The sequence below is a fragment of the Ovis aries genome, chromosome 15 (assembly GCF_016772045.2).
Source record: "Ovis aries strain OAR_USU_Benz2616 breed Rambouillet chromosome 15, ARS-UI_Ramb_v3.0, whole genome shotgun sequence".
NCBI classification, from domain to species: Eukaryota; Metazoa; Chordata; class Mammalia; order Artiodactyla; family Bovidae; genus Ovis; species Ovis aries.
The window spans coordinates 51,585,307-51,604,845 of record NC_056068.1 but is presented as its reverse complement, the minus strand read 5'-3'; the positions used below and the strand labels follow the sequence as shown (position 1 = coordinate 51,604,845).

The 19,539-nt window shown below is 62.9% G+C and overlaps 1 protein-coding gene across 7 annotated transcripts; it reads right to left on the bottom strand.

Moving 5' to 3' along the window:
* Nucleotides 1–771: 771 nt before the first annotated feature.
* RELT (RELT TNF receptor) lies at nucleotides 772–19,072 on the bottom strand. 7 transcript variants are annotated; one of them, XM_027979523.2, is made up of 11 exons: nucleotides 18,976–19,072; nucleotides 7,153–7,268; nucleotides 6,054–6,128; nucleotides 5,782–5,948; nucleotides 5,496–5,575; nucleotides 4,595–4,852; nucleotides 3,301–3,381; nucleotides 2,976–3,057; nucleotides 2,588–2,833; nucleotides 2,036–2,234; nucleotides 772–1,883 (listed from the first exon to the last, which is right to left on the bottom strand). In XM_027979523.2, the coding sequence occupies exons 2-11, from the start codon at nucleotides 7,195–7,197 to the stop codon at nucleotides 1,836–1,838; spliced, it is 1,281 nt and encodes a 426-aa protein (XP_027835324.1). In that variant the 5' UTR covers nucleotides 7,198–7,268; nucleotides 18,976–19,072; the 3' UTR covers nucleotides 772–1,835. The 7 variants fall into 7 exon arrangements, with proteins under 7 accessions (XP_027835324.1, XP_042088668.1, XP_027835323.1 ...); XM_042232734.2 differs by having other exon boundaries at nucleotides 11,277–19,044; XM_027979522.2 differs by lacking the exon at nucleotides 18,976–19,072 and adding an exon at nucleotides 9,717–10,156.
* Nucleotides 19,073–19,539: the final 467 nt, after the last annotated feature.

Here is a 19,539-nt window from a genome sequence, read left to right as displayed (position 1 = left end):
CTACAACACTGTTCTAGACTCTGGAGCTCTAGATGATGCTGAACCTCTGATGTTCCAGAAAATTCCTCATGATGTCCAGCCTGTATCCTTCCCTCCCCTCTTGAGAGCCAGGTGATGCTTTGTGCCCTGGATCCTCAGAGGTGCCCTCCCTTTCCTGCCCACCTGAGAAGCTGCAGAGAAGCCTGTGCTCTAGAGAGGTGAGAGAAAGGGAGAGGTTGAATCTCCACTCGAATCTGCCCAGCCTCCCCTCAGGGCAGGAGTTGTCCCTCAGTTGCCAGGCCGGGCCCCGCCATGGCTTCTGCCCCATGTGAAGTCAGGCTTCAGGCATATGCCCAGTGTGCCCACTGCCATCTCCCAGGTGTAGCAAGCCTGAGCCTTCCCAGGGTGTCCCCTTCCACCCCCACCCCAGGTTCCACCAGGCATCACTTCTTGGTTCTTCAGCCTCTCCTTGAGCCTCTTTGCCATTAGTGTTTAAATATGTCCCCTTCCATCTTTTAAAACAATACCAAACACCAAAAGAACCTGGGATTAACTAAAAACCCCCTCTCCCTGAAGCCTATACCTGTGGTTGGACTGCAGCTCTTCCTTACCCAAGGGAAGATAAGGCCAGATGACCTGCGAGGCCACCTCTGGCCCCACTTCACCTGGTGCCCCACCTGCCAAACAGCAGACACTGCCAGGGGAGGGATGGCATGTCCCCCACACAGGGCCTGACAGAACTATGCAGTGGGCGGGCAACCTGGGAGGAGGTGCAAGGACAGAAGCTCCTCCTGACACTACTTCCCACATTTTTATTCAACAAATGGATGGGTATGGAGACACAAGGACGGACAACAGCCAAGTTTCAATAAATAAGAGACACGGGGACAGCCGTGGGCCCGTGCCTGCACAGCCCCACATAAATAACGAGACTGCTGAGCCAGCGTGGAGACGGAGGCGGGGCAGTCGCCTGCACTGCCCAGGCCAGGGGACAGACACCAACACCGCAGGGACACAAACCACCGAGGCCAGAGGCCCCTTCCCAGCCCCGTCACACACACCACTTTCCCTCTGAAGCGCCTGAGATCTTGGGGGTGGCTGGGGCTCTGTACCACAGTCCTGCCCAGGGCAAGTCTGTTTCTTCAGTTTCAATAAAAACAGCAGGGGCAGGGGCAGGCACATGCATTAGGCCCCTTATGTATGCAGAGCCACTTTCAGGCAGCCCCAGGGGAGACTTGAAGGTGGAAGCCCTGAAGCAGCAAAAACTGGGTCAGATAAAGCTACTAGTGGGAGGGGCGGCGTGGAGTCGAGCTCTCCACCCCCACAACCCAGCCCAGAGCCTGCGAGGCGGGAAGGCCCTGTGCGCCGCGACGCTGCCACCCCCACTTCACAGTCAAAAAAACTGGGACCCAGTAATGGCCAGGGGCTTGCCCCAGATGAAAACCCAGAACTCAGCTCCCAGCCCAGGTCCTTTATAGGACCTGTCAGAAAAGAACGGAGCGGTCCCCCTACAGAGGCAAGGGTGGGGCCAGGGGTGCCAGGCAGAGGGCCCTTCCCCACCACAAGGCCTAGCCGCCCGGTGGAGCAGAGGTCAGGGCAGGGCACAGGCTCAGGGACCTGCGGGGAGGGAAATGGGTGGCAGGGACGGGGAGCCTTCCACCTGCTCTTGCACACAGCACCCGCCGGCCGGCCTGCCTGTCTCCTCACCAGGGTGGACACTCCCACCTCCAGGCCTTGGCGGTTTTGTCTGCTGGCGTTTCTGGATCCTCATGGGCCCAGCTGCAGCTCCACCTTCTCCAGGAAGGCTTCGGAACTGCTCAGGGCAGGGCTGCAGGGTCCTCAGATGGGACAGCCCCTCAGATGACCAGGTTGCTCTCACTTAGCCGGACCACATAGCGGTTCTCCTGGGGGACAGGGGTGAGGGGTCAGAGCTGTCGGGGCTTCTGGCTCCAAGAAAGCAGCCCCTGCCCAGTGCCCTCTGGACTTCCACCCTTGCCTTGTCCGCCATGAAAGTGGCCCAGGTGCTGACAAGACACCTTCCCACTCGGGTCCTCACCTCGGCCTTGTTCTCTGCTGGGGGCTTCGGCCACTTAGTGTGGCTTCCACCACTTCCTAGAAGTGCCCGCTGCTCACTGGGGAGGCCAGGTCGTGGGGAGTTGGGGAGCTCACTCCCTGAGGGCCCAGCCTCCATGATGGTCTTCACCTCGGAGCCCACTGAACTCACGCGCTGCTCGGGAATTCGGGCCACACGGAACCTGTGAGGAGCAGTGGTGCCACCTTCCCCCGTTAGAGGGGGATCCCCAGGCATGGAGAGCGCAGCACCCGCCAGGGTCGCACAGCAAGTTCCTGGATCAGAGCCTGAGCCCTCCCATGTCTGCCCACCCACTGCCGGGCTCCCACCTCTAGGCCATGTGTGGCCAGGCTCTTAGGTGTCTTGGGGGCTCAGGTGTTATCGGGGCAAGGACCCTGGCCACCCCCACTGCAAAGAGAGGCCCACTGAGACCAGGAAGGGTGGGGTTGCCACCAAACCTGCTGCTCACGGATCGACCAACAGCCCTGCCTCCCCGACAGCCATCAGGGGGTCACCTGTGGTCTGTGCCCCCCTCACCTGCCCACAGACAGGATGGTGATCTCGCCCTGGCGTCCAGCCTTGGGGGTCCTGGCTGGGTTGGGCAGGAGTCTGGGAGCAGGAGTGGTGGCAGCTGCGGCCTCAGGGGACAGCAGCACCTCGGGCCACTTCTTCTGGCTACAACGGGAGCAGCAGGGGCCCGAGAGTGAAGCCGGGCCCTGCACGGTGTGGAGGTGCTGGCGATGCGGGCAGACGTGCGGCATGCTGGGGGGGCCCGGCGACAGCCTGTGGAGAACACAGGCGGGAGGGTCACAGGGTGGGGCAGGCCCAGGAGACCCCGCAGTGACAGGAGGGGAAACGCACCCCAGGGGCGAGTCCCCAGAGGCAGGCCGAGTACCTGCGGTCGGGGGCCCGCCTGCCCGCTCACCTGGGCAGAGGCCGGTGGCCGGTCTGCACCAGCTGTCGGCTGTGGTACTCCTTCAGCAGCTCCTCCAGCGCCGCGGCATTCTCTGTGGGCAGCTGCTCTCAGCACCTGGCTCTGGGCAGCCAGGGAGGGCCCGCCCCCACACCAACCCCTGCCCACTCACCCCTCCCCAGCCCCGGCTGTGTGCCTTTTCCTCCCCAGCTCACCGAGCAAGAAAGGGCAGCACCGCCAGCCACACCGGTCAGAGGGCCAGGCTGCCCGAGGCGCGCCGGCGGGGAGGGGCAGAGCACCGCTTGGCGCGGGGATGGGGCCAGACCTCCCTCCTCACCTTTCTTCTCTGTGATCAGGCGCACCAAGACCCCGATGGTGTCCTCACTGGTGTCCTCAGGCCGGCAGGCAGGGCTGGTCCCTGGAGGAGAGAGAGAACCACCAGGATTCCAGGGAAGAAGCGGGTGGGACCCTCTCCTGCTCGCCGGCTACGCCAGGACTTGGCAGCAGAGGGCGCCCCAGGCCTGGGTGTGCGCGCCTAGGGCCTCAGCTCTGGCCCTGAGCTGTTACCACCGTCACTGCTCAGCGCCACCGCTCCGGCAGCCCCAGGTGCTGAGCGGTTTCAGGGCCCTCTGAACTCCACCATCCTGCACAGTGTATGGGATGGGGGCCAGCCTCTCCCAGGGCCTGCCCTCTCCTCAGCCTACAGGAGCTGTGGGCGGGCTCTCCGCCCAGAACCCCCGCCAGCCCCAACACACTGCCTGTCACACTCTGTCTTTGGGCCTGTCACTCCGCCCTGTCTTCTTCGTAACTAACCAAGGGCCCAGACCTCAAGGGCACGAGAATGGGCCAAACAATCAGTCCTGGGCCAGCAGCAGAGTCCTAGGACTTGCGCCCAGGCAGCAGCCAGCCAGTTAAAGGGAGTCCTAGGCTAGGAAAACAAGTGCGGTTCCAGGCTGAATGGCCTGCCCAAAGTTCCCGTCCTGTCCCCATCCTGGCCCTGCAGAGTCAGGGGCTGGAAAGGGGACTGGCATGGGAGGCACCATTCAGTCTTGACTTGGCCACTATGTTCTGTGAACAGAACTGTATGCAAGCAGAGGCCCTGCCCTGCTGGCTCTCAGGGGACAGCGTGGGGCGGGGGGAGGGAAAAAAGAAAAGGGCCCCAGGGCCCTAGGGGAAGGGCAGGAGGAACATCTTTCTCTCTGGTTCCAGGGCTTGTAACTCAAACCACAGCCTGGAGCTGAAACCAGAGCCTCTCATGGTGCCTGTCCAGGTCAGGTACCCTGCCAGCCCTTCAGGCCAGAGGCCAGAGGTCACCCTGAGTACCCCAGAAGCAGTCTAACCTTTGAACTACACACACAACAGCAGCCCCAAAGGGGTCCACACTCCTCCAGCTGGGAGGGAATCCCGCTGCAACCCCTTGACCTCCTCTCTGCCTGTTCTGCCCCAGCTGCCACCTTGGGCCATCTCAGCCTTCCTTCCACTTTATCAGTTTGCCAATGTGCTACATCTCCAGGAAGCTCTCCTGATCACCCTTCCAGGCCAAGTAGAGCCCCTCAGGTGACCCTAAGCTGAGCTAGGCTGGGCCAACACAGGCCCTCTGGCCTCCCCACTCGACCCTCGCGTGGGCTCACCACTGCCTCCGCCTCCGGGGCCAGGCCCGACCTCCTTCTGGGCCGTGCAATGGTAGCCCTTCCGCTTGAGCAGGTTACACACCAGGATGCCCAGCAGCCCCATGAGACAGAAGATGGGCACGATGGCGATCACCGCGTACTGGGCAGCTGTCTCCTCGGGGCTGCCCGCCCTCGTGCTGTTCCCAGGCTGCCACGTCTCCCCTGCACTGCCGGCCCCTGCGGCCACCTCCACGCCACGTCGGACCCGTTGCCCCCGTTCTGAGCACCACAGAGGATGGAGGCAGGACAGAGGCAGAGAGGGAGACACTCAGCGAGGCCCAGGGCTGAGCCATGGGGCAGGGGTAGGGTTTGTGGCACTGACAGGTCCACAGCCACCCACCGTCCACCACACTGGGGAAGCCAAGGCCAGCTCAGCCCCTTCCTTTTTGGCCACTTGACCATCAGGATGGCTAGACCCTGAGCCCCCCATCTAGGCCAGAGGGGTAAACAAAAGGCAATGGTGTACACAGGGACACCAGATCCTGCCTCTCCACAAGCCTGGCCCACGGGTTAGTCTCCTCAGAAAGTGACCAACTCCACGGGTGAGAGGAGGTGCATGCATGTGAGCGTGTATGCTCACACTCGTCCATGTGGGTCACTTTGAGGGGGAGAAGGAAGGACAGGAGACAGGTTGGGACGTGAGTCCCCAGCTGTGACAGCACCTGCTGGACAATCTCTGCCCCTCGGAGATGGAGAGAGAAGAGACAGCCAGCGGACCAAGTGGCCACGTCCCGCTGGATAGCCTGGGCTAGGGGAGTGAGGATCCCACTGCCCCAGATGGACGCAGAGGGGCCCTCAGGCTCAAGCTCGCCAGAACCCTTCCCACACACCCCCACCAGTCCTAGCCCCTGTCTGAACTCACCGTGACAGCTGCGGCCACCCAGGGGGGTCCGGGCGCACGGCTGGCAGGGAACACCCGGGGCCTCTGCAGGGGAAAACCACCTGCAGGGAGGGAAGATGTTACTGAAGCCCAAAGGCCATCCTCAGAGAGGCTGGACCTTCCCCACAGGCACCCTCACCGGTCCCGACCCACTCCAACCACAGATGGGAAGTCTGGGACCCACTCAGGGGCGAGTGAGGCTGGGACCCCTGGATCTCAAGTCCTGGCCACCTGGTCATGAGCCCCCTCGCTCTACCCCATGGCTTACCCAGGCTGGCAGTCTCCACATAGTGCGTCTTGCGTTGCTGTGCCCTCCTGGGCCTCCAGCCTCCCTCGAGAGCTGCAGTGTGAGTGGGGCTGGCACGGCCGAGAGCCCCAGGAAGCCGAAAAGGTGCCTGGGGGGCAGGACCTACATAATGTGCCCCGCCCCGGTTCCTGCAGGAGGGAAAGAGTGAGAACAGAGCCAGAAGCCAGGCCTGAGTCCCTGCCCCAGCCCTCGACAGTCTTCCCAGGAGAGGCCGATGGGCAGGGCGAGCTCACCACATTGGGCTCCTGCCCGGGTGGGCACTGCCGAGGGGCTGTCGACGTAGCAGTGGCCAGAGGCCAGGGCAGCAGCTAGAAGGGCATAGGGCAGGACACACTCAGGGCAGAAAGCACCAGGGAAGGCGGCGCCGGGCCCACTGACCCGCTGCCCGCCGCCCCTGGCACAGGGCAGGACACACTCAGGGCAGGAAGCACCGGGGCATGGCAGCGCCGGGCCCGCTGTCCGCTGCCCCAGGCACAGGGGCCTCCGGTTATGGGGCCGCCCCAGGCTTCGGGGGCACCCTCAAGACGCAATCCCTTGTGCCCCAAGTCCAATCTGCCTGCCTCAGCCCTGATGCATTGCCACTGCCCAGGGGAGAAGGGAACACATCTGCTTCTGGAAAGTGCCAGAAAGACCCCGACAGGGCCAGGTCAGGCTCTCGAACCCTCGGGTCTTTGAGTCACACCCTTTGAGCTATCCTGGACGATGAGGAGGACATTCTTCCGAATTCCTCTCTCAAGTTCCGCCCCACTTCCTGCTTGCTGCCTTGGCCCCCACATCACAGCTGAGAATGTCATTAACCAGCCTCATTTCACCATCCCTGGGGCCGGGGCTACAGGGGTGCTTCTGGGCCCTTGGTCAAGGCTCTGGGACCATATCCTCCTCCATGACCTCCCTGCCATGCAAGGCTGGCTCATTCACAGCCTGGCACCCACAGAGGGCATGACAGGTCCCAAGGGAAGGATCTTCTCAATTTGTATCCCACCCATTCCTCTTGGAGCGCCCTCTTTTCCCATTCCAGGTGTGAACTATCTACCGTGAATCCCCCTCCTCCAATCCTCTGATGGGGCCCCAGCTTGGGACAGGTGCAGAGTCGAGCCAGCTGCCCTAACAGGCAGAGGGAATGTCACATGAGGGGCGTGAGGGACCTCCTCAGGCTCCAGACCTGGTTCCAGCTCGTGCCAAGCACTGGGAGGCCAGGGGCACCAGGAGAGGAGCGGGCCAGACTGTCTCTGCTCCTCAAAGGAAGGGCTGCGTAACCGACCTCAGCACCCACCTCGGCACGAGGCTCCTGAGGGCTCAGGACACACCTCCCCCAGTCCCATCCCCACTCACCACGAGGAGACAGGACAGGGGCCAGGGCGGCGGGCTCAGCTTCATCCTCAGGCCCCAGCAGGTGGAGATGGAACAGAGGCGGCCGCTGTCCTCCTGGCGTGTGTTCCCGGATGGGGCTGGACGGGAGGGAAGGTAGGGAGATGGTGCTGGGCAGGAGAAGGCTGGGGCAGCCTCGCAGGGCAGCACAGGCTTGGGAGGCTTCCCAGGGGAGCAGGGCTTCCGGCCTCATCCATGAACAGGCAGCTACCCCAGGCCAAGCAGGGAAGTGTGAGAGGAAGGGACTGACAGCTTGGGGCCAGGTGGGAGGAACGAGCAGGCTGGCAGCACCCCCACGCCCAGCCTCTCCGCTCTCATCCCCAGCTCTCAGGGCTCCCGCCTCTCAGAACTCCGGGGGCCACAAGCACGCCCGCCTCTCCGCTTGCCTGCCTTCACTCTTGCTGTTTCTGTTCCAAGGAAGCCCTGCTCCGCCACACTTCAAAGCCCAACACAACCGGAGGCCCCTCTAGATGTTCTTCCCCCCAAAGCGCCTGTGTGTGGCCTCCCCCAGCCCAACCCCACCACAGCCCCTCCTTCCGCGGGCCCACCGTCCACACTGGGCCGGCTTCTCCAGAGCGCCGGGCCTGCCCCTCAGAGCCCTGGGCAGACCTGTGGGGAGGGGGTGGCCGCGGCAGCCGCACTCAAGCCTTCCGTCTTCTCCCAGGCGGCTCCTGTGCGCTGGACACCGCCCTCAGCATGGGCAAGGGTACGAACAAGACAGACACCGCCCCTGTCCTCAGGGAGCTCACACCCCAGGAAGACCTACGACCACCAGATCAACCGTGCTGGGCGGAGGGAAGGGCTAAGACACCAAGCGTGGCACACGAGGGCACAGAGCGTGACGGGCACTGGCTGCGCCGGGAGAAAAGTCTCCAGCTGGCAGACAAGGCTGAAAAGCAGGGAGGAGGATTTGGCTTAGACGACAAAAGGGACAGTGGCAGAGCCAGGGAGTCCCGTGACGGCCCCCGAGGAGGCTGTGCTCCAGGCTCGGGAGGGAGAGAGAGAGAGCGTCTCGGGCAGCCGGTGACCCCCGCGGGGCAGCAAGCAGCCAAGCCCAGAGCCTGGAGGGGCCCCGCCTGGAGCCTCAGAGTCTGATGGGCAGCCTGGCAGAAGGAGCACTGCCCGCGGTAAAGCCCAGGTCACAGGAGAGCCCATCAGCCTATGAGAGGCCGGGACTTCCCACACGAAGGGGGAGGCAGAGGAAACCGACCCGGCCGCGCTGTGGGCCTGGCCTGGCACGGACCTCGTGGGACCGGGGGTTTGAATTACACCAACCTCGGGACTCTCCAGGTCACTGGCGGGGGCTCTCGGCCCAAGGCCAGCTCAAGGGAAAACCCAGGACAGAAGGTCCGGCCACGGAGCAGAGTGAACGCCGCACCCTGGCCGTCAGCGCCTGACGGGGGGCATCCTCTGACCCAGCCTCCACTGGCGCCTCCTCCAGCGCGGGGACACGTGTCCCTCCCCTTCCCAGGCCCCGCTCCCACTCAGCCCATCTCGCCATGGCTCCCTCCTTTGTTCGTCACGGAGCTCACCCACAGCCGACCCCGAGTCCCAAGGTCTCAATGCCAGCCCCACAGCCCTGTCCAGCCCCAGCGCCCCTCCGGATTCCCAGGGTGGGCCCAGAGGGCTGGGGCAGGCTTGGAAAGTAAGAGGCTGGTTGGCCACGGAGAAGAGGTGCCTCCACCCCGACCCAAGTCCCAGCCCGTGACTGGCACCTGCTGGGTGACCTGTGCCCGCAGGCAGGGGCTGTGCAGCTGCTGACCTCCAGATGGACGGGGAGCTCTGCGCTCGAGACTTCCAGGAGGAAAGTGGGGTCCAAGGGCCCAGACTCACAGCCAGTGAGGGCCCCCTCTGGCACATTCACAGACACTCGCCGCCTCGCGCCTGACGCCTTCTAATTACGCGCCTTCTAATTACCCCAAACCAGCACTTACTCCAGTCTGACCGCCCGAGTCTCTGCTTACTAGCAGCTCCCCGGGCCCCCACACTCAGCCTGAGCCCCCGGCAGACCTGTCCAGTCAGGCAGCTGCTGGCCGCCACCCAGAAGCCCCTGCACATGCGGACACCTGCGGCTCTGGCTGCCCTCTGAGCCTTCTCCCCACCAGGCCTCCAGCACCTATGCTGGGAGCCCTGGAACCCTGACTGGAGAGCAAGTCCCCATCAAGCCCTTGGCTGGGTGGGCGGAGGGGGGGCGGTGGGTGAAGCCTCCACCCCCTGCCCCTGCCTTCCTGTAGGCAGGGCAATCAGGGACGTTCCAAAGCCCAGCACCTCGGGGCACCTCCCGAGGGCTTCCTGGGGGAGGGCTGTCAGAGACGGAGGCCCTGAAAAGGGTGGCAGCTGGTACTGTGGTCCTCTTTGGCCCCAGGGTTCCTGGCAGAGCAGAACCACCCTCGGGGCCCCGGGGGCACAGAAGGAAGTTAGCTTAGAGGCCACTCCTCCCAGAAAGCCAGCCTGGCACCTGTTCCCACAGTCCCCAGCTCCCCAGGGGACCTGAGCCCCTGCTTCACCTCAGTGGGGCTCAGTCTCACCTGTAAGTGGGAGCTGTGCGCCCCCAGAGCACAGCTGTCACGAGGTTAGATGAGGTAGCCTGCCGTGGGTCCTGTGACTGCCTCCTCTCTTTTCTTCTGTGCCTCCCGCCAGGGTTTGCAATTATTTGTTTGCTTGCTTGCTTACTGTCTGCCCCCCGACCAGACAGCAGCAAGGGCAGGGATGTCTGTCTCGTTCACCACAAAATCTTCCCCCAGCCAGCGTCTAGAGCAGGAGGCCTCCATGAAACATGGGGATATTGGGGGCTCGCGGGGGAAGGGTTCCTCACACATGGCCCGTCCCCACCCTCCTAAAAAGGCCCAAACAATTAGGACCAGAAATTCCCTGGAAGCAAGCCCAGGAGGAAAGCTGCGACCAGGGCCCCTCGCAGGAGGTGCCAGAGCCCCAGCGTGGCGTAGCCCTGCAGGCCCCAGAGAAAGAGGAAGCTGTGTTCCCACCCAGCCTCCTCAGGCCTCAGCAGCTTCCCCTTTCCCAGAATTGAAGCTCACGGGGTCACCGCCTCCAGGAGGCTCCTCCGACGGCTCCCCGCACCCCCAGCCCGCCCTGCAGTGGCCTCCAGTGCAGCCGAGCTGCAGCCTAGGTGTCTCAACACCGAGGGCTGGGCCCGTGCCTCCCCACAGCGCCAGCCACTCTGAGCTGCCTTCTCTCCCTGGCACTGGGACCTGCTGCTTCCTCTGCCCAGAACCCTCTCCCATCACCCGGCACCCGCCCTTCAGAGCTTCGCCGGAAGCTGCTTCCCCTTGGAAGCCCCCGACTACCACCGACCTGTGCCCTGGGTGTGTCGCCCTGGGTGTGACCGTCCTGTTTACCCAGCCCCTTCCCCACTGCCACGCTGCCCCCACCCCCGTGCCCGGCACCCAGCACCCGAAGAGGCATGCGCCAAACCAGGGGATCAGAAGGGGTGCTCAGGAGCGGGCCCAGCTTCTCCCAGGGTCAAGAGGGCCAGAGCGCAGGCCGTAGGCTATGGGGCCCAGCGGGTGGGGCTGGGGTCAGGGGCACTGAAGCCAGATCTGAACCCCCTGCCTAACTCGGGGAGAGCCAGCCTTCCTGCTCTGCTCTTCACTGGCTCTGCCGCTGTGGACCCCACCCCCGCTCCCCATCTCTCAGAGGGCTGTTGTGAGGACGAGAGAGAATTCACATTAAACACTCAGCACAGGGCTTCCCAGGGGCTTCCCAGTAGTTAAGAGTCTGCGCGCCAACACTCTTGCAGGGGACACGGGTTCAATCCTGGTCCGGGAAGATGCCACACGCCTCGAAGCAACCAAGCCCGTGTGCCACAACCACTGAGCTGGGGCTCAAGAGCCAGCTATCCGCAAGTACCGAGCCCAGCACCACAGCTACTGAACAGGCTACAACGGGACAGGCTACCGCAACAAGCCCGCACCCCACAGTGAAGAGCAGCCCCCGCTCCCCACAACTAGAGAAAGCCCGCGTGCAGCAACAAAGACCCAGCACAGCCAAAAACTAATAAATCAATCAATCCTCTTAAAAAATACTCAGCACAGAACCTGACACAGAACAAGCTCTCAGTAAGCACTCACCACGCCTGTCTCCGGTGTACACTGTGGAGGGGGTTATGGCACACACCTGATGCGCGAGGTACAAATGAGATTCTCTTACACTCATGCACAATGCTTGGCACAGAGCCTGGTACACAGGAGGTGCTCCTTTAGATACACTGACCATCTCGGGGGGTGGGGGGGCAGGAAGGGAGAGGAAAGGTTGGTGGGCGGAGCCCAGGTCCCACCAAGTCTAGGCTGGAGCTGAGAAGCCTTTGTTTCCACCCCCCGCCCTCGGGGCCTACTGGAGCCTTGAAGGGTGAGCAGGGGAGCGAAAGGCATGGAAAGACTCCTGTCTCAGAGGCCTGCTGGGCTGCCGGCCAAGTGGGGCAGGGCTGGCGAGACGGAGGCGGGAGGCGGTTCCCACCTGGAGCAGGGGGTGGGAGACAGGTATTTGTTTCCGACAGTGGCTTTATGGCCTGTGGACCTCCTGCAGCCTCCAGAGGCTGGGCTTGCCTGGAAACACAGCTGGACACAGGCCTCTCTCGGCAATGGCTGCACCCAAGCAGGAAGACAAAGGCCTCCCATCGGCAGAGAAATCCAGGTTAGCAAGGAACCCAGTGGTTCCCTGGCAACTGGGGCTGAAGTAGGGCAGTGCCCACAGCTAGGCGCTGTCTCCTTTCTCCGCCCTCACAGGGAAGGGGACAGATCCTCATTCCCTTGGGCCAGGCCCTCATCCGGGGTTGCCTCCACCCCTCACAGCAGAGCTGAGCATGCCTCTTTCATCCCTAAGGAAACTGAGGCTGCAGGAGGTCACCTTATGGGTCACCCCACCCAGCCAGGGAGTGGTAAAGCAGAGATGGAGGCCAGGTACCCACATCTCTCTGGCCCCGGGCCCAGTATAAGACAGATGTTCTGAGGGTTTGCCAACCTAGTGGCAGAGGCTAGGGAGCTGGCAGCACACAGGGGCAGTTCAACTGAAAGCCCATCTCGAAGCACCCAGGAGGGCCCCGCAAGGAGGCACAGCCCCCAGCGGGGCCTCTCAGCTTTCCAGCACAGACTCGCCTACTGCCCCCGTCTACACCAGCTCCAGTAGGAAAAGGCACTGGGACCTGTGGGAAGCCTGGGGATTCCCGGGGGAGAAGAGCCCAGCCGGGAGGCCAAGTCCTCAGGACTGATGAAGGGGCCACTCGGTGAGAAGGGCGCCCTCATCTCCACCCCTACCCCAGCCTCAGGCAGCCGAGCTCTCCCAGGTCACAACCCTGGGGTGAGGAAGCCAGGCCATGCAGACCCCCCAATCCCGCCCCAGCGCCCACCAGGCAGCAGCTGCACCCCGGCCCGTCCCTGGGAGGCTCAGGGGCGTGGGGTGGGGAGGTAGGGCACGGTGGGGGCAGGGGCTGGGGGTGGTTAATTGGCCCTTGAGGATAAGAAAAGGGCTGAGACAGCCAGACAGGGCCCACCCGCCCCTCCCAGTCTGAGTGCAGAAGCAATCCCTGCCCCCTCCCTGGGCTGAGCCGGGGGCCCAAATAAGCCAGTCATCCTGAAGCAGAGCTGGGACACCCCTGCCTGCTACTAAGAACCTATTACATGCCCATTCCCTTACCAGGAAGACCCTGATGCTGGGAAAGATTGAAGACAGGAGAAGGGGACGACAGAGGATGAGACGGCTGGATGGCATCACCGACTCGATGGACATGAGTCTGAGTGAACTCCGGGAGTTGGTGATGGACAGGGAGGCCTGGCGTGCTGCGGTTCATGGGGTCGCAAAGAGTCGGGACACGACTGGGCGACTGAGCTGACTGACCTACTGACTGACATGCCCACTCCCTTACCAGGCCTCCAAGACAGGGTTCCGGGCTCCACAAATGAGGAAGCCACAGGGCAGAGAGGCTGGCAGTCCCCCGTCACCACCTGGCCTCCAAGGAGACAGGCCTCCCTGTGAGGAGCGGGGACAGGCGGGCAGCCCCTGCTCTGGCTGCCCCAGACCTGGCAGTCCCCTGCGCCCACGTGCCCTGCTCCAGCCCAGCCCGCCACCCACCAGCTCTTGCCACTGCCGCACTCTCCTCTGAGAGGCCGCCCCTGCCTCCCACCCAGCCGCGCATCTGTGCCAATCACTACTGCCCCAGGACAGCCTGCAGCTCCCAGCACAGGCCCTGCCCTGGCACCCTGGCCAGGCTGACTCGAGCGAGGCTTCAAGAACCGAGGGGAGACCACAGGCCCAACCAGCCCTGTCCTCCAGCTCCTCTAGACTCAAGGGGCTGGAGGAAAGAGACTCCCTGCCCCCAGCAATCCCAGTCAGGCCCCAACCAGCAGAGCCTGAGGATGGAGGTCACGGGAGGCTGGGCCCAGAGCAGTCACACCTGGGTTCAAGCTCTAGCTCATTGCTTAGGAGCTCTGTGACCTCAGGCAGTTACCCTTCCTGAGCTCCAGGGTTCTCCCCTGCAGACAGGGGTTCTGGTCACCGTCTCCAGGGATGCTGAGGGGATAAATGGAGCCACTGTGGGTAGTACTGGCCCGGGCCTGGGCTGACCAGACCTCTCCTGAGTACCAGTTCTCAACAGCCCACAAAAGCCAGAGGAGGAGCCAAGCTCAGAACAGAGCGGCATCCCACCGAGGTCACCCAGTGACTCAGGACAAGCAAGAGAGCTTGGGGAACCCGACATCAGTCCCAAAAGCATGGGTGACGAGTCTTGGACTCCCCAGGTGGACCCTGGATGCCCATTTCCCAGCCATTACACAGGCCCGTGTCCACCCGCTCCCACACCAACTGAAGTCACAGTGAGGAAGGAGAAGAGGGCTGAGTAGTCCCAACCCAGCCCTACACCCCCAAGCCTGCTTCCTCTGTAATTTGGGACAACTGTGCCTGTCCAGCCAACCGCTTGGCATGGCTGGAGGACCCACAGTTCATCAGGGAACAGGGCTCTTCTTACGATCAGGCCTCACTCCAGGTGCCACCTCCTGCAGGAAGCCTTCCCAGCCTCCCCACCCCTCTCGTGGCCCCCTCCGCCATCATTGGTCATGTCTAAAGAGGAAGGCAGCGGGTGCTCCGGGAGGCGGGGCACGGCTCCATCCCTGTGCTCGCTGCTCCTTCTCACGGTGAGGGCATGAGGTCCAAGTCAGGTCTCTCCTTCTGGAAGCCCTCCTTCCTTCTCTCTCTACCCACACACTCAGACCCTGACTCTATAGGCTGCAGAAAACCCTTCCATCTCTCTCCGGTGCCAAGCAACCAGGGCACATGTTCATGGCCACACGAGCAGCTAATTCACGGAGCCCTCATCTTTCCCAGGGAGGCCTGGGAAAGAGCTCTGGTCTTCCAGCAAGCAGACCTGGGTTAGGATCTCAGTGACACTGGAGTCCTGCCCGTCCCTCCCCTGGTCTGGACCCTCTTTTCGAGGCCAGTACCTGGACAGGCCGCTGATGGGCCTCAGGGTCCTGCCCAGGGCTGAACATACAGCCAGAATGCAGCACCGGCTCCACCATCTTCCCGGCCACCCCATCCCCAGCTGGGTGCTAAGCTCTGCCAGGGATCACATGCCAGCACCCCCACTCCTGAGTGGGGGCCCTGCTGCTGTTCTCCGGCAAAATTCCTCTTCCTCTGGTCCACCCTCACTGCCTACCTGGCAGAAAGGCTGCCCCACAGGAAGGGGAGGGCCTTGCCCAGCCAGGCCAGGGGCTGGGCAGCAGCACCACCACTCCCGGCTCCCCTTACAGGTGCCTGGTCCTTCTTTGAAAACCGACGCCAGAGTCGTCAGACAACCCTCAGCTCGGTCTGGCGGAGATGGGGCTGGGGGTTGGGCGGGAACTGGAGTGCCAGGCTCGAGCACCAGCTGCTGTGTGACTCAAACTCGGACTGGACCCTCTGCCCTCAGAGTCTGGGCCCCCCGGAGCAGCCTGGGGAGCAGGGAGCGTGCTGTCAGCGCCTGCACCCAGGGCCTGCCACACCGCAGGGCCTCCGCGGGGAGCCTCCTCTGCTGGCCCGGGGTGAGACCCTTGCCTGAGGAGCCCACAGCGAGCACCAGACTCGCCCCTACACAGAGGGGTGACCTTGAGGACTCACCCCCAACCCCAGCACACGCCAGGGACAGACCTCCCTGAGCATCTTGGCACACAGTAGGCCCTCAGCCTACAGCGGCTGCCATTCCTTCCTGCCTGGCTAACACAGATATGACCATGGGAGAAGAGAGGATAAGGGCCAGGCCGGCCCCACCCAGCTGGGCATGCGGCGCCCACGAGGATCCACCCCTGGACCTATTCCTAGAAGCGAGAAGGCAGGTAGGCGGCACGTGGACCACACAACGAAGAAGGACTAACACTGGGCTGGGAGGGCTCCTGGGAGAGGGGGTGGGGGTGGGGCTGTACCCTGAACGATCAGGAGGGTTCTAGAAAGGGGAGCCAGCAGAAGGAGAGGCGAGCACAACCACAGCATCTGGTGGAGAGAGATAAGGCTGAAGATGTAAAGTTCAAAAAGGTCCTGGAAAGAAAACCTCAATGACAGGGTGATGAGTCTGGACTGTACTTTGTTGGCCAAAAGTACAGGTTGCCTTAGGGAGGCCACTCTGGCACTGAGCGGGGATTGGGACTGGAAATGGAGGCAGAGGGGCCAGAGCTGGAACATAAGAGGTGCCCTGGTTTTGTGAAGGCATGTCTTGGGCCTGCTCCCAGTCCTGGGCCATGTCCAGCCTGCTGGGGAACATGTGGCAGGAGAGAAGGTAGGTCTCCTGCCTGAAGGGTGACAGCCAGAGCATCAGGGTGGCGGGGGCCTTGGGTAAGTTCCAGCAGTTCTCAGAACCTCAGTCTCTCCTGCTTGTAAAATGAGGCTGACCCTGTGAGCAGTGGCTGGGGACAGAAAGCTTCCCCTCCTGCCAGAAACAGACACCTCCCTTCAGCAACTGTTGCACCAATCCCAACTGCGGCCCCACTGGAAACCCAGCCTGGCCCCACCATCCCTGTCATTCAGGGAACCCAAGTTCCCAGAAAAGTCTGGCTTGGGCAGGGCACAGGGCAGGGCCAGGACCAGAAGAGGAGGTTAACTCTCGGTTAACCCTTCCCCTCACCCTCCCGTTCCTAGGCCCTGAGCTATTTCCACCTCTCTGCTGGGGATGGAAATAACCCAGGCTCAGTCCCAAGAGACCAAGACAGCTATTCTGATCAGCTCCAAGAAGCACAACTCCAGTCATTCCAGAGAGGACAGAGGGACACCCGGATCCCCAGCTCCAGCTCTCAGCCACACAGCTGCAGGGGTCTCTGGGCTGAGGCCCGGAGAGTGTAGGCACAAGCTCAAGGTCACTCCCGGCCTGTCCCCTAACTCCTGCAGCATGTGGGTGGTTTTGGAACAACTCTGGATAGGGGTATAGGTCCTCACAGGTATGGTGAAGGTCAAGTGGGACTCCAATTCTCCTGCCACCCTTGGAGCCTGGGCTATGCTGCTGACGCCCAACACTCATCAGAGCTCTACAAACACTCCTCAAGAGCTATACAGACTCTACCCAAACCAGTTACAGGCTCTAGAAGGCAGGAGACAGGCCTTTCTGGTGACCTCTGGCTACGGGCTGAGAGCTAGGGGGAGGGAAGAGGAGGAGGAGAAAGGTCACATAGTCTACCCACCCATAATGTTTTAGACGTGTAAGCAAATATACACCATACTCAGAACTCGCAATGGCATATCCCCTGCCAAGGCCACGTTGCCAGCCCAGGTTGAGAGAAGGAAGCCCAGATGCGCCATGAGCAGCTTATTGTGAAGGGAAGTGGCCCTCGCCAAGCAGCTCACAGGGCTTCAGGAGTAGGAGGCCTGAATTCCAGTCCCGGCACTGACCTGACTCTGCGTGATCTTGGGGAAGTCACTTTGCTTCTCTGAGGTTGTTTCCTTCTCTGGAAAAGTCACCGCATCTCAGAACCACTGTGAGGATTCACCGAGAGCATGCCATAAACTTCAGCATGGCACCTGGAACCCTCGCCCCCACTCAGAATGCAGTCAACGTTTTCAAAGGGTGACAGCAGATGAGAGAACTTCCAGACCCCTCGGCAGGCGTCCCTTTACCTCTCCTAATTTCCATTCTACTTTGCAGGAACCTAGAAGAGCCTCTTGTGGGGGAGGGGGCCTCAGGGTCTAGTCCAGATGGTGAAGAGGCCCTGTTCCAGCTCTCCAAATCAGAGGCCACTCCCGGGGAACCTGCCTCCTCTCCCCCTGTGAAGGGGACTGAAGAAGGGAGACGGGGCCAGAGAAGTCCATGTCTGTGCTTCAGAATTTTCAGCTTTGCTCGGGGAGGTGTGTCAGTCCTGTCACCAGCACCTGGGTGCAACCCCTGAGCCACTTTGTCCCTAGCAGACTGCCTGCCCCCCTCCCCCACTGCAGTCTTTGCGCCTGAGGGAGGTAGGGGAGAACAGAGACAGTTGACCCAAAAACAATAGACGATCCCAAAGTGATGATTCACAGTCTGTTCACAGCCCAGCACCTCAGTGTGCAGACAGGGAGACTGAGGCCAGGTGAGGGTGGGATCTGAGAGCAAGACTATGCCTGGGCCCAGTGAAAATACAGGTTACCCGGGGGGCAGAGCTTTGCCAGGCCTCCCAGAGAAAGAGAGAGAGAGAGAGAGAAAGAGAGAGAGAGAGAGAGAGAGATTGACTCTGTGTGTGTGTGTGTGTGTGTATGTGTAAGACAGAGAAGGGTGGAGCCTGTGTGTGTGTCTGTGTCTGTGTGTGTGTGTGTAAGACAGAGAAGGGTGGAGCCTGAGGCTACCTCAGGGGCCCTCTGCTGCTGCCAGACTTGGCACCCCAGGAGATGCCACTCAGCCTTGGCGCCTCTCCTTCTGCCAGGGTAAGTCACCCTCACTAAACTGGGCTCCTGAGGAGGTGCCCTCTTGGGGACAGTCCTGGAGAGACTGCTGTCCCCTCCCTTGAGCCCCCTTCCTTCCAGCCCCCCATCTGCTAGTGGGTGTTTGAGGTCCCTCCTTCCCACCTGGTACTCATCTCCCTGAGGTGCAGGCGCGCACACGGCACAACGTGACCCCACAGCAAGCTATGCTCTGGGGGCTGGTTCTCACAATCACCTGGGGCCCCTCTCCCTCTATTCCACGCTCACCCACGTTAACGAGGGCCCTGGCCCTGCCCTGGTCACGCCCCAGGCCACACACAAACACACTCGGTGACCCCAGTGACCCGGGGTCTCACTCACAGCAGGCAGGGGGTCACAGTCACCCGCAGTGACCCCGGGGTGTCTCACACACAATCACACGCACACACTCTGCCTGTCACAGACACACAGAGCCCCTCTGTGTCTCCCGCTCGGCCCGGCGTCACCGCCCAGTGTCCCGGCCACACGTTCGCCCCGGCTGGGCCGCCTCACGCGCCGTGTCGCCCACAGTCACGGGCTGACACCGCTCAGAGCCCCCTCCGGCCGCTCCGCGCTGCAGCCGCACTGAGGTGCCGCCGTCCAAGTTTCCCGGGCCGGGGGCGTTTCCGCGGCCCGCTCGCTCCTCAAACTGCAAGTCCCGCCGCCGCTTCCCCACCGCGCACAGCCGGGCCTGGAGCCGCGGCCAAAGGACGCACAGGTCCCCGGGCAGGGGGGCTCAGAGACGAAAAGACGCGAGGGCGGGGGGGCGCCGGCCCCGGGCTGCGGCATCCGCCGCGCCGGCGAACTTCCTCAGAGACGCGGGGAGGCAGGGGGCGCCGCTCGGCTCCGCATCCCTCTGGCCCCTGCCGCGGGGAACGGACTCCGGACCGGGGTTCCGCGCGACCTCCTTACCTGGCCGCCCCCTCCAGCAGCCCAGCTCCTGGGTCGACGCAGTGCCCGGGCCCGTGTCGGTGAGCGCCCGGGCGCCCGCGCAAGCTGCGCGCCTTTTGAATGAATCGCCGCCCCGGCCTGGAAGACGCACACCCCGCCTCCGCGCGTCACGGCCGCCGGCCCCGCCCCCGACGTCAGAGCCCGGCTCGCGGCCCCCGCCCCTGGGGGCTGCCTTGGGGCGAGCTGGAGCTCTGCGGCCAGGCCGTGCTGCTCTGTGTCGCCGTCTCTCGTGTCCCGCAGGAACTGCAGGGGCTGTGCCAGACCAGCCGCTTCTGGGGTCAGCCCCTTCTGGGCTCCAAACCAAGAGGGAGTTGCAAGATAGACTGGAGACTTGGATGCTACTCTGAGGCCAGTCATCATTGCCAGTGCAAATGGGGCACCGCTGCTCCTCACTGGGTCTCGTTTTCCTCCTGGAAATTGGCAGCCAGGGTGAACGAACTCACTTTGTCTTGTTGAGGAGGCCGAGGCCCGCCTCCAGACACCCCACCCGTTAGGTGAGAAAAGGCCTGGTGAAAGTTGATCTAT

Bases quoted from the DNA above. Each gene is read 5' to 3' on its own strand.
- RELT (XM_042232734.2), bottom strand. From the start codon at position 11,421: ATGGTCAGTGTATCTAAAGGAGCACCTCCTGTGTACCAGGCTCTGTGC. The intron at 7,269-11,276 runs GTGAGTGCTTAC...CCTCCCGTCCAG, and splicing joins GTACACCGGAGACAGGCGTG to CCCCATCCGGGAACACACGC. The intron at 4,853-5,495 runs GTGAGTTCAGAC...TGTGGTGCTCAG, and splicing joins GGGTGGCCGCAGCTGTCACG to AACGGGGGCAACGGGTCCGA.